This window comes from Zosterops lateralis, assembly GCF_965231275.1.
Source record: "Zosterops lateralis genome assembly, chromosome: 10".
In the NCBI taxonomy this organism is placed as follows: Eukaryota; Metazoa; Chordata; class Aves; order Passeriformes; family Zosteropidae; genus Zosterops; species Zosterops lateralis.
This window is the reverse complement of record NC_139770.1, coordinates 8981527-8992389: the sequence shown is the minus strand read 5'-3', so window position 1 is coordinate 8992389 and position 10863 is coordinate 8981527. Positions and strand designations below refer to the sequence as shown.

Here is a 10863-nt window from a genome sequence, read left to right as displayed (position 1 = left end):
AAGCAATGTTATTAATGCTGCAAATTTTAAGTTGCAGTAATTGCAAAAATAAGCCAACAGGCAGTTCAGAAACTCTTCCTTGTGGACCTTGGAGTGCACAGCACAATCCCCTCCTGCTAATTCCTTTGGCACTGTGTTCTTAGCTTCCATTCAGTGAGTCATACAGCACAAGGCCTCTGTGAGCAGTGAAACCAATCTATCATTGAGTCTGTTCGGTCACTTGGCCTGTTTTAAAAGAAAAGGCAGCTGTAGCAATGAGATTTCATCTACTACCACGCTGGGGGATGTGGCACCCCTCCCCTCAGCTGCATGTGCTCCCTTAGGAGCTCAGCACTACCGATTGCCCTTTTGGAAACAAAGGTAACAAATTTGTTGCCCTTTTGGTAACAAATACAAAGGTAATGTGTACAATACAGGCTCCAAGGTGCATCCAGGGCTGTGCTGGGAGGTGGGTGAGACAGTGGCCCTGCCAGGGACAGACTGGGATGTGCCTGCTTATGGGACAGGGAGGTGTTGCAAAAAGACTTTAAGATTAGCTCTGTCAGGGTTGAAACAGGAAAAAGCAACTTAAACTAAACTTTTCCATTCCTGACCTGAATTCCTCATTTCAGGTACACCAGCTTTTACCACAGAGCCCTAAGCATAAGGAAATTACAATCCTCCAAGAGTTGACATGGAAACATGGGAGAGTCTCAGACCTCTTACAGCTTCTGCTTATCTGAGGACTTCTCTTGAAATGTTGGGGTTTTTTTTCAATTTAATGTCAGGTTCTTCCCCCAGTCTAGCAGTGCTGCCCAGGTAATTACTACCAATGCCTGCAGGACTCTTTAATGCATTAGGAGGCTTATTTAGCTCAGCCTGCCCGCCTGAGGAACTTGGCCCTGTTCCCTGTAGGATCTTTCTGGCTCCTTTTCCTACGGCAGGGGAGTCTGGTCTGAGGGCTGATCTAGTCTCATGCCCTGTGCAGGCCCATGGTGTGGTGCTTCCTCTGCGTTTGTTCCTTCTAATCCAGGGCAAGTTCTTGCCCTTCCTGTTGGTGGGTGTTCCCAAAACTCCATCCACCCCAGCTTTGCTTTCAGCCACAGCTCCGGGGAACTGCTGGAGATGGTTCCTTGGTGCCTGCTGCACGCTGGCAAGGTGTGCAGAGGGGAAACCAGACAGCCTGAGACTGCTGTGCAAGAGAGGCAAGTCCATGGGGCTGGGGTCACAGTGCTGATGACTATAGGTAAGAGTGTGCTGGGGTCCAGAGAGATAGAGGATGGGGAAAAAAAACACACAGCCAAAGGGTGCCCAGTTGGAGAAGCCATGGTACGTGGAACAGAGGATGCTCATGAAGAGCAGAGTCTGCTTGGTGAGGAAAAGGTCTGAGTAGTGGGGTTAGTTGTTGGATGGTAACAAGGGGTTCAGAGGAAAGCCTCAGCTGGAGAGGAGCTGTGGTTAGAGGTAGTCCCTTGTGTGTGATGGCCATCTGAGGCACTACGGGGAGCTCAAAGGGGTCTGTATGTGGAAGGATAGGGTAGAGATGGATATGCCTCATGTTTTGTAAACTGTGCTGGTCGGGCACACAGCCGTATGAGGAGCATGGAGAAGGCTGGAAGGTGTGTGATAAAGGACCAGGGCTGCAGGGATGGAAGCAGAGGTCGTGGGACACATGAATGACCCTGTGGAGCAGCATCAGAAGCGTTTTAGGGGGTGTGAAAGCTGAATGGGGCTGGGGAGCCCGGGAGAGGTATATTCCCAGCTGGCACTAGGAATGCGGGTGCACGGGGAGGACCAGGCTGGAGATGGGAGGATGTGGATGTAAAATATAAACCCAATGCACCCACGAGCGATGAGGCGGGAGGTGTGCAGTCCCAGGGCCGGGCACCCACATGGGGCACAGCAGCAGCGGGGACGGGCAGATGGGTGTGTAGGGGGTCAGTTCCAAATGAGCGGGTCGGTTCCAGCCAAGGGGGGTCTCCTGTCTATGGATGGGGATCTGGCTCGGGGGCAGGGCGCGGGCCCGCAGCGTGGCGGGGTCTGGGCCCAAAAGCTCCCGGGTGCCCGCTGAGCCTGGTCGCGGCCCACGGCGGGCCCCGGTTGGGGTCGGTCCCGGTCCCGCTCACCGCCGCGGCCCCGCGGGGCGCCGGTTCCGGTTCCGGCGGGGCCGGGACGGCGGGCGGGGCGGGGCCGGCCGAGGCCGAGCTTGCGCCGTGCGGCCGGGCGGCGCTGGGACCCGGAGAACAAGGGGCGCGGGGGGACCGGGCGTGCGGAGGCCGCAGCCGGGCCGGGGCGCGGGCGGGGGCCGGGCCGGGTCGGGGGGTCCGCGCCGGGCGGAGGAGGCGGCGGAGGCCGAGGCGGGGGCCCGGCGGCCGGGCAGGGGCGCCATGGCGGCGGCCGAGACCAAGATCATTTACCACCTGGACGAGCAGGAGACACCGTACCTGGTGAAGCTGCCGATCCCGGCCGAGCGCGTCACCCTCGGCGACTTCAAGGGGCTCCTCAACCGCCCCAACTACAAGTTCTACTTCAAGTCCATGGACGACGACTTCGGGTGAGCGCGGGCCCGGGCCCGGCCCCCCGGGGCCACGCGTGGAGCCCGGGCCCCCTGGGCCTCCCCGGGAGCGGCGGGGGCGGCCGAGGAGCTCCTTCCCCTCACGGGATGGGCCCGGGGCTGCCTCCCCTCGGCCTCGGGAGCCCCCCGGGACGGCGGGGCCGCGACCCCTGGGGCGGGGTGGGGAGGTGCCCCTCTGGCACGGGGAGGGGGCCCCCGATCCATCCTCCGTCCCCACTGAATTTCCTTGGAGGCGATGGGGATGGTGACCCCCTTGGGTTCTGTCCGGCGGGGACACACCCTCCGTTGACCCCAGGACCTCACCTGTGGGGAGGCTGGTGGTGAAACCCCCCCGTGCACGTTCTCTGGGGGTCGTTGTCCCTGGGCGCCGCCTCCGGGGGCAGCCGCACATCCTCCATCCCCCTCCATCCCGCATCAGCGCTGGGGAAGCTGCCCCATGTTCCCCCCTCAGCGAGGGAGCTGGTGATGCCCTGCTGTAGGTGCCAGAGGCACCTCGAGGAGACCGTCATCCCCATCCGAGGGTCATCCCCTCCTGGTACTCAGGATGTTTGACCAGCACTTTGTCTGAGGTGGTATCTTCAATGCAGCCCACACTGAGTGTCTAGGGTGGCATCCCCAAGGTGTGTCCTATTCAGGACTGTCATTCCCCAGCAAAAGGGCCTGGGCATCTCCCACTGTGCCCACCTGGGGAAGTGTCCCTTGCTCCCTCCAAAAGGGTGTGGAGGTAGTGCCACCTCCATCAGCCCTTTCCAAGAAATGGGTTTGGGGACAGTTTTGTTCTCCTACCATCCATTTTGGGGAGGGACATCCATTTTGGCAGCTTTGTCCTCCACATCTCATTTTTGGGAAGAATGCATATAGAAGACCAGTCTTCTCTTCCCCTTCCTCCATGGAGAAGGAGTGAGAGCTCTCCACATGCTGCCTATCTCTGAGTAAGGGCTGTATGCAAGACCCACTGTACCCATGTCCATGTCCCATCCTCAAAGTGAGATGTCCTGTGCTCAATCTCAGGTATGGAAGAGGAGTGCAGCCCTGCCTCATATCCCATCTCCTGCAGGGCGGCTCTCTTCCAGCACCAGTGTTTCCATCACTTCTTTTGTGATGCTCTTTGGTTCCTCCCATCACTTGGAGGTGAGGGGGTGTGTTCTGTCCCTTGTTTGGATGTTGTACTCACCGATATTCTGGGGAGCCCCTCCTGTCTTCTGCCTGTGTAAAGTTGGTTACTGTTCTGGGGAGCGAGTACAATGTAAAGCCAGCTCCCTGTAAGACCCTTTGTCCTCACTCTGTTTTGTCCAAATTTTCAACATCTGACTTTCCTTTAGCCTTTTTGAAGACCTCTTTTTCCATCCTGAGACCCTTTTGGTTTCCCTAGCATGTGACCCTTTACCATTCCTAGGACTTTGGTATTTGAAGGAGTTGTGGGATGCTTCCTCCTCTGAAGATTTAATATTTACAGTAGGTCTTGTGTATGGGGTTGCAAAGTGTTTTCAGTTTTATAGCCTTCCCACTGCACCAAATACCTCTCTAGGCTGTGATTTTGGCTTGTGCCCCATGGTGAACAGGGCTGGGCCTGTTTGGGATTTGGATGAGATCTGTGTGGCTGCCTCAGCAGGGGGTGCTCTCCCCTCCTCAGCCAAATCATCCCAGTGCCCAGGTTCCCGTTAGTTTGGGAGGTGCCAGCTTTCAGATGAGGCTTGAAATTTGGAGTCACTCCTTTGACCACAGTCTGGGATGCTTTGCCTCCCTAAATTCCTCCTGACCCAGTGGAGAGCTTTAGTCCTCAGAAGTTTCCCCATTCTCTCCTGGCAAATGAAAGTCTCCAGCCCTCATTTTCCATAAGTTTCCTCAGCAGTATCAGTTGTCTGTGGGTCGTTTCCTGTCCCTCAGCTGTTGAGTGGCGTTGGGTGCTATGAAACAGCTGCCTCTCCCTGTCTCAGAGGGGACCATATCCATTGGTGGGAGAAGTGAATTCTCCATGCATGCTGTTTGTAAACAAATGCTTTGGGATCCTTTGAAATGTTGTTCTTGAAGTGAATTCAAACTTGTCTTGAATGAAACATTGCCGTGTGGGTGGGAGAGTGCACAGCTATAAACAAAGTTTGGTAATAAATAGCAGCGTCTAGCATTGGGAAGAGGGGTCTGGTGGCAGTGAAGTTTTGTGCTGTGCCTTTTCATCCTCCTCTGTCTCTTTAAGGTTCTACAAGAGGAGGTAGACGGTAGATTACCAAAACTCAACTATAAAGCAGCATAGGGAGTTATAGTGGGTGATAGCCGGGAGAGGGGAAAGTCACTCAGGAAGACACCACAAGATCAGAAGTGCATGGGATGAGATTTTTGTTTTGACCAGTTCAGCTAAATTGTTTGGGAAGCATAAACTGCTCTGGAAGGGAAGTACAGCTGAGAGGGGGTCGGGGGCTGTGTATGGGCAGTCCATTCCTTGGAGAAGTCCTGGGCAATGAGTTGTGCATTTGAAGCAGCATGTGCAAGGCCATGGGTGTGACAGAGAGAGAGCGAGCCTCTTGTGGTGTCACCATGGATGCTTCATCAGGAAAGCTGCTTTCCAGAGAGCTAAAGAACATGCTGGGGGTTGAAACGTGGTAGGAACAACCAGAGAAGTCCAGCTGCTCTAAGAAGCCCTGAAGCCCCAGGCAGCACACAAAATAGAGTTAAAGAATCATTTTGGTTTGAAAAGACCTTTAAGATCATCAAGTTCAGCTGAAAAATTTCATGATCTCTGGTAATTGATTTCTGTGAGAAAGCAAGCCATTGGTCTGCAGTGAGAATCAGAGACAGAAGGGCAGGAGGCACCTTGGCTGCTTGACTCTGAATGCACGGGCAATTAGTGAAAACTAGAAGGAGGTTAACAATGGTGGCATTCAGAAGCTGTGTGACAGGGAAAAATTTCTCTCACACATGTATTCCTCTCAGCTCCTTCTCTGAGGGGATTCCCTCAGGGTGCCTTCTGTCTGGTTTGTGCTGGGCTGCTGTCTGTCAGCTGGGCAGTGTCCAGGAGTAGGACCCAGGTTAAAGCCCCCTCAATGAGAGGTGAAGTGGATGGCCTTAGGGCAGCTGATCAGTGAGGAGGAGGCCTGCAGGTCCCATGGCTCTGCTTTGGACCTTCTGCAGGAACTTGTGGCATGAATCAAACTTTTCCTTTGGTCTATTATTAGGAACAGAGGCATCTCACCTTCCAGAGCCAGCTGGAGCGGGATGTCCAGTGTTTCCTCTCACCTCTGTTGCCCAGTCTGAATCTTTCTTGCTCTTCCTCCTTTTTTTTCCAGGCTGTGGATCTCCAGTCTGGTATTCCCTTCAGCTCACCCCATCCCCGAGGCAGTATTAGAGCCTCAGTCTTGGTGTGTGGGATTTTTCATTCTTTTGTTTATCTCGTTAATATTTGTTTGCTCTGAGAATTAGAGTTGTGATGGAACAGCTTCAGTGTTTACATCTCCTTGGAAGTGTGAACTGAGGTTCCCCTGGGTGGCTGTGGAGTTGTTGGGCTATGGCAGGAGTTAGTGCTCAGCTTCAAATAATTAAGACCCCAGAGTGGTGAGTGTCACTTCTGGGTGGCAAGGAGGAGAAGGGAGAAGAATTCATGCTCTTGGTCCTGGGGAGAGGAGTTGTGAGCAGCAGGAAGGCTGCAGGGTTTTGTTCCTGATGCAGTGGGCTACAGAGGTACGTAACAGGGTGCAGATATCTGTGCCTTTGTTGGCTTTGTGTCTTGCTAATCCCAGAAGTGGAAGCACATGAAGGTCAGCTGATGGATGGTGTGAGTGTGGCAGTGCACAGATGTGGTAGGCTCTTCTTGGACTTGAGATGCTTTGTGTGGATGTGTCTCACCATGAAGAGTGGAACTACCCTTGGCTGCTAACATTGCCCTCATTAGAGAAGGAAGGTTTCTTCCTGCAGCTTGAATCTTTTCATTCAGTGTTTCACAGGTAAGAGCTGTGTGATGGTCAGCAGGAGAGCACCTTAGATCAATGCAGTGCTGTGGCTGCTTGTGAGATCCATATTCTCCATCACACCTCCCCCAGGTTTTTAATGGGATTTTGAGCAGGCTTTTTAATTTTTTTTTCCCTTAATGCATGAAATGGAATTTCCAGCTGTGCCTTGTCTTATCGACTTGACTCTGGGAGCTTCTCGGGCAAACATTTGTGTGGCTCTTAGCATGACAGAGCTCTCAGTTCTATAGAGGTGCTGCAAGAGAAGGACTATAAATTCTTCTGAGTACCCGTGCAGTTGGGAAGGGAGCAACCATGCTGATGGTCTGTAGTTTGTAGTTTGCTGGGACATAGGCTTCAGTGATGTGTAAAGTGTTATCTCCTACCCAAGTCCATCATGAGAAATTTACCTGGGTAGAGTGGAGTTCTCACCAGCCAGGTGTTGTGCACATTTCCCTCAGCTGAACTACAGATTTGTCTTTTCATCTGGTACAACTCTGAGAATATTCTTATATCAGCTGAAATATGATTTCTTTTGATTAATTTTCTGTTTCTTATTGATACTGCTCATTTTCTATTGATCAAAATGTGTTCCCACAGGGGTGTCCTAAAGTTCAGGCTAGACTTTTCTGAGCAGTTTAAGGAGTGCACTTTGTGTGTCCAGGTAAATGCTTAGCACCTGGCCTGAAGTTCTGCCTTGTCTTTCCATAAATTGTGGGGTGCTTGAAAGTCTGAATTTCTTTTGCCTGTGAAGAAATCACTTTGGTGATAATTTCGTTTATCTTCACTTGGCCACCTCCCCTCTTCTAGACTGGAGAGCAGAAAGGCCCCATTCTTTTGCAAAGGGACCACTTCTCCCTCCCCATCCTACTGGTTCTGCAGTGCTGGGAGAACACCAGTGATCTGAGGTACAGTGGTGGGGTAGTGCTGCTCCTCTTGCTGCTGCTGGTTTCTCCCTCTTGCAGGTCTCCATTCCAATTTTAGTTTCATAGCTGTGGTGATTCCTTGGTCTCAGCTGTGAAGTGAAAATTGGTATGCAGCTAATCACTGGCCCAGTATCTTATCCAGACCTGCTTAATTATCACCTGCTCTCCAAAGCCGGGTCCAAGGCAGTGATTAGGACAACCCTCTGGAGGCAGAACAAAGCGGGCGCTGCTGGAATCCCCAGTGAAGGGGTCAGATGCCGTTGGTATTTGGCGGCCTCGTCTCTGCACATGTGCATGAGGAAACGCGTTGATGCGCTCTGAAAGGCCCAGTGATTTATTTTTATTGCAGGGTCTTTTTGAAATTGATGCCAGCGGTGACTGTCCTCCTGGCTGGAAATGCTGGGAGCTGGGGAAGGGATCCTAAACTTAATAAGCAGTGTCAGTTTCTAAGCAGTGGTGAGCACTGGCATGGTGCCCCTGCCTTCCCTGCCAGCTCTTTGTAGCATGTGTTGGGGGAGTTGTTTTATTTTGATTTTGGGAACTTTTTAAAATTTATTTTTAATTGGAAACTTTTGCTGTCTCCAGAAGACCTTTGCCTGTCCCATGCCCCTGGTGGAGACCGTTTCCATGTCAGCATGAATTTCATGCTGGGAGAGGTTGGCAAGAGGTCTGTGAGTGAAAAGGCCTACAAAACTCCCTTGTGTGCACATGTCCCTTCTGGTGGTCTAAGTGACAGCATTGACCCTACTGGGAGGTGGCCATCACTTTTTTCCAGTTTTTAGTCAGTCCCTGTCCATTCCATGTGGAGGCAAGCACTTTACACATGACAGGCCACAGCACCCCATCTGTTGTGCTCCAGAGGATGTGTTTCCCTGCCTGCTGTGAGGTGAGCTGCCCTGGTTAGCAAGGGCCCACCAGCAGTTACTTCAGACATTTTGCATGTAGATTATTGCAGCCTGTGCCTCTGTCTCCTGAGCTGCTGAGGATTTGGCAGAGAGCTGCTAACCACTGTCTGCATTTGAGGTGGGGAGTTCCTGTAATGCTGCCCGTGCTGGGGGTGGCCCATGGATACTGGAGCTGATTCTGGCTGGAGCTGCTGCTGGAGGCTGTTTCCAAGTGTTGTGGTGATGGTGGTGGGGGCTACAGCAGTGCCAGGGCCGAGGTGAAGATGGAGATGGTTAGTTGACAGTATTCCCTGCTTCCCTGGCCTGTATTGTCTGCGCCTGGCCCTGTGTGTCCTGCTGTTCAGACCCAGCTATTACTGGCTCTGTAGGTGTCCGGCGTTCTCAGTAGTGGTTGGAGCTGTGCTCTGGAGGCCACATTGGATGGCAGTCACAGCCTGGTTTCTTTGCCCAGGGGTGGCCTTCAGAAAGCCAAGTTAGCCAAATCAGGCTGCAGACCAATTTCCCTAAGGCCTTGTGTGTCCTATGCAAACAATGAAGCTTTACAACATCTATTGAACTAGTTTGCAGCCAGAACTGGTCAGAATTTTTTTTTTTGACTGAATGTATTTTCTCCCAAAATATGGTGTTATGTTGAAGCCAGCATTTTTCTTAGGGAGGCATTGTTTTCAGTTATGTGTTTGATGGGAATGTTTCTTAATTTTAAGCCTCTTTTGTAATTTCTGAAAAAAAGAAAAAAAAAAAAAAGAACTGTCAAGAAACCTTTACTCAGCCATGTGAATGCAGCTGTTTTGGTGCAGTTCAGTGTTCTGAAATCATCTGGGGGACTCTGGTCCTCCAGCTTCCAGAACAGTGCAAAAACCTACCTTGATGTCTCAGAAATTGCTGCAAAGTAAATCAGTGTGCCTGCCCCAACTATGGTACAGCTGTGCTCCAGCACGGTTCAGTCTGGGAGGTCAAGGCAAAATGCTGTAAAAAATGGCTCATAAACCACCATAATTTGGGTCACAACCTGAGCATTTTTTGTTGTTACGGGATGATAATGGTGGCCCCACTGCTCAGTTTTCTAATTCCTGCTGAGAGACATCTTTTTTCTAAAGTGAACTCTAGAATTTCATCTACAACTTTGCCGTTCCCAAATCCCAGAGATTGGCTTGTCTGCAGGGTGGTACTGCATCTTCTGGGTGGTAGTGTAAGCAGTGATGTTCCTTCCTACATGGCTGCAGTGAGAGCAGGGTGTTGCTGGGGAAGGCAGTGTTTCATAATGGACTCTGAGAAGGAAGATGCTGGTGTGCAGGGGTGGAGGTAGATGGTCCATGAGCCCAAGGTCATTGTGCTTGGAGGACTGAGCTTTCAGTAATTCCCTCTTCTCCATCATGCTCCTGGCCTCTTTCTCCTGTGATTTCTTCATCTGATCTAGCAGGTGTGAACTCTTGGAAGGTGGAGGCAGCCACCCATCACTATGCACGTGGAGATGCTCAGGAAAGAAAGGTCTGTGAAAATAAGCAGAGAAAATCTAGTTTCCCCTGCAGCTTTTCTGCTGCACACACGGGTTTGACTTCAATCCTCTGTCAGGGTGGGCATCAGGCCCTTCATCTAGACTTGAAAGCTCTATATGTAGAGGTGTAGGGAGCATAGTTGAAATTCCTGAAGTCGTTTTTGAGTTCAGTGTACTTAAAGGGGTAGGAAGCCTCTTCCGTGTCTGCATGGCAGTTGAGGGTACCTGATGTAATGAATTGCTACTCCTCCACCCTTGACTGCATCCAAATAAATAGAACAATGTTGTGGTTTAAGATATTTGATCTGTGAAAGGGCCTGTAAAGAGGAGCTGGGCTTGCAGAACACAACAGATACTGAGTCTGCAGGAAATTGCCTTCATGTTGCACCAGCTTTGCATCGTGCTGTACATCTGATGAGGCAGCAGTCAGGGCTGTGTGTTTTTGGTGTTTCCTAATGATTTCCTCCTCTTTCCATCCCTTGTTTGTTATTCAGAGCCTGCCCTTCTGACCTGTGCTGGATGGATTGTTGTTTTCCAGAAGGGGGATGTGGCACCACGTGGCTGCGTTACTGTTTGTCCCGCTGGTGCTGGCTTGTTAGGCAGCAGCTGGCAAGTTAAGTAAAACTTAATCCCGCTGGTGGCTGCTGTTGGAAATTTTTGGACCAAATCCTTTTGTAAAGGCTTTTTTGGAAGGCGTTTCAATAAAGTACAAATAGGGGAATTAGTCTAATCTCTGTGACTTTGTCTGCTTTGTCCATGTGCTTATCTGTGTAATGCCGTGGTGGCCTTAGGAGAGAGTGTGAGCTTTTGGGCTGTGAATATCACTGTCTCTGAGGACTGCATTAGCTTGCAGAGCTGAAGCATTAGTGTCTCCCTGAGCCCCAAAGCTCCTGGTTTCACTTGTTTCCATTGCTATGTTGTTACTACTGTAGCACTAATATTAAACCCATCCAGGAATGGGCTGGAACTCTCTGGAGGCTTTGGCAGGCAGAGATGCCTGGTGCTGACCTTCCTGTGCCGTGTAATTCTGTATCACAGTGGAGAG

The 10863-nt window shown here is 51.5% G+C and overlaps 1 protein-coding gene across 2 annotated transcripts in view; it reads left to right on the top strand.

Moving 5' to 3' along the window:
* Positions 1–2333: 2333 nt before the first annotated feature.
* The window catches only part of DVL3 (dishevelled segment polarity protein 3), a 33938-nt gene continuing 25408 nt past the window's right edge, over positions 2334–10863 (top strand). For both annotated transcript variants that reach the window (XM_083868195.1, XM_083868194.1), the window contains exon 1: positions 2334–2533. In XM_083868195.1, coding sequence (XP_083724321.1) covers positions 2367–2533 — 167 coding nt within the window. In that variant the 5' untranslated portion in view covers positions 2334–2366. The remainder of the gene's footprint in view (positions 2534–10863) is intronic.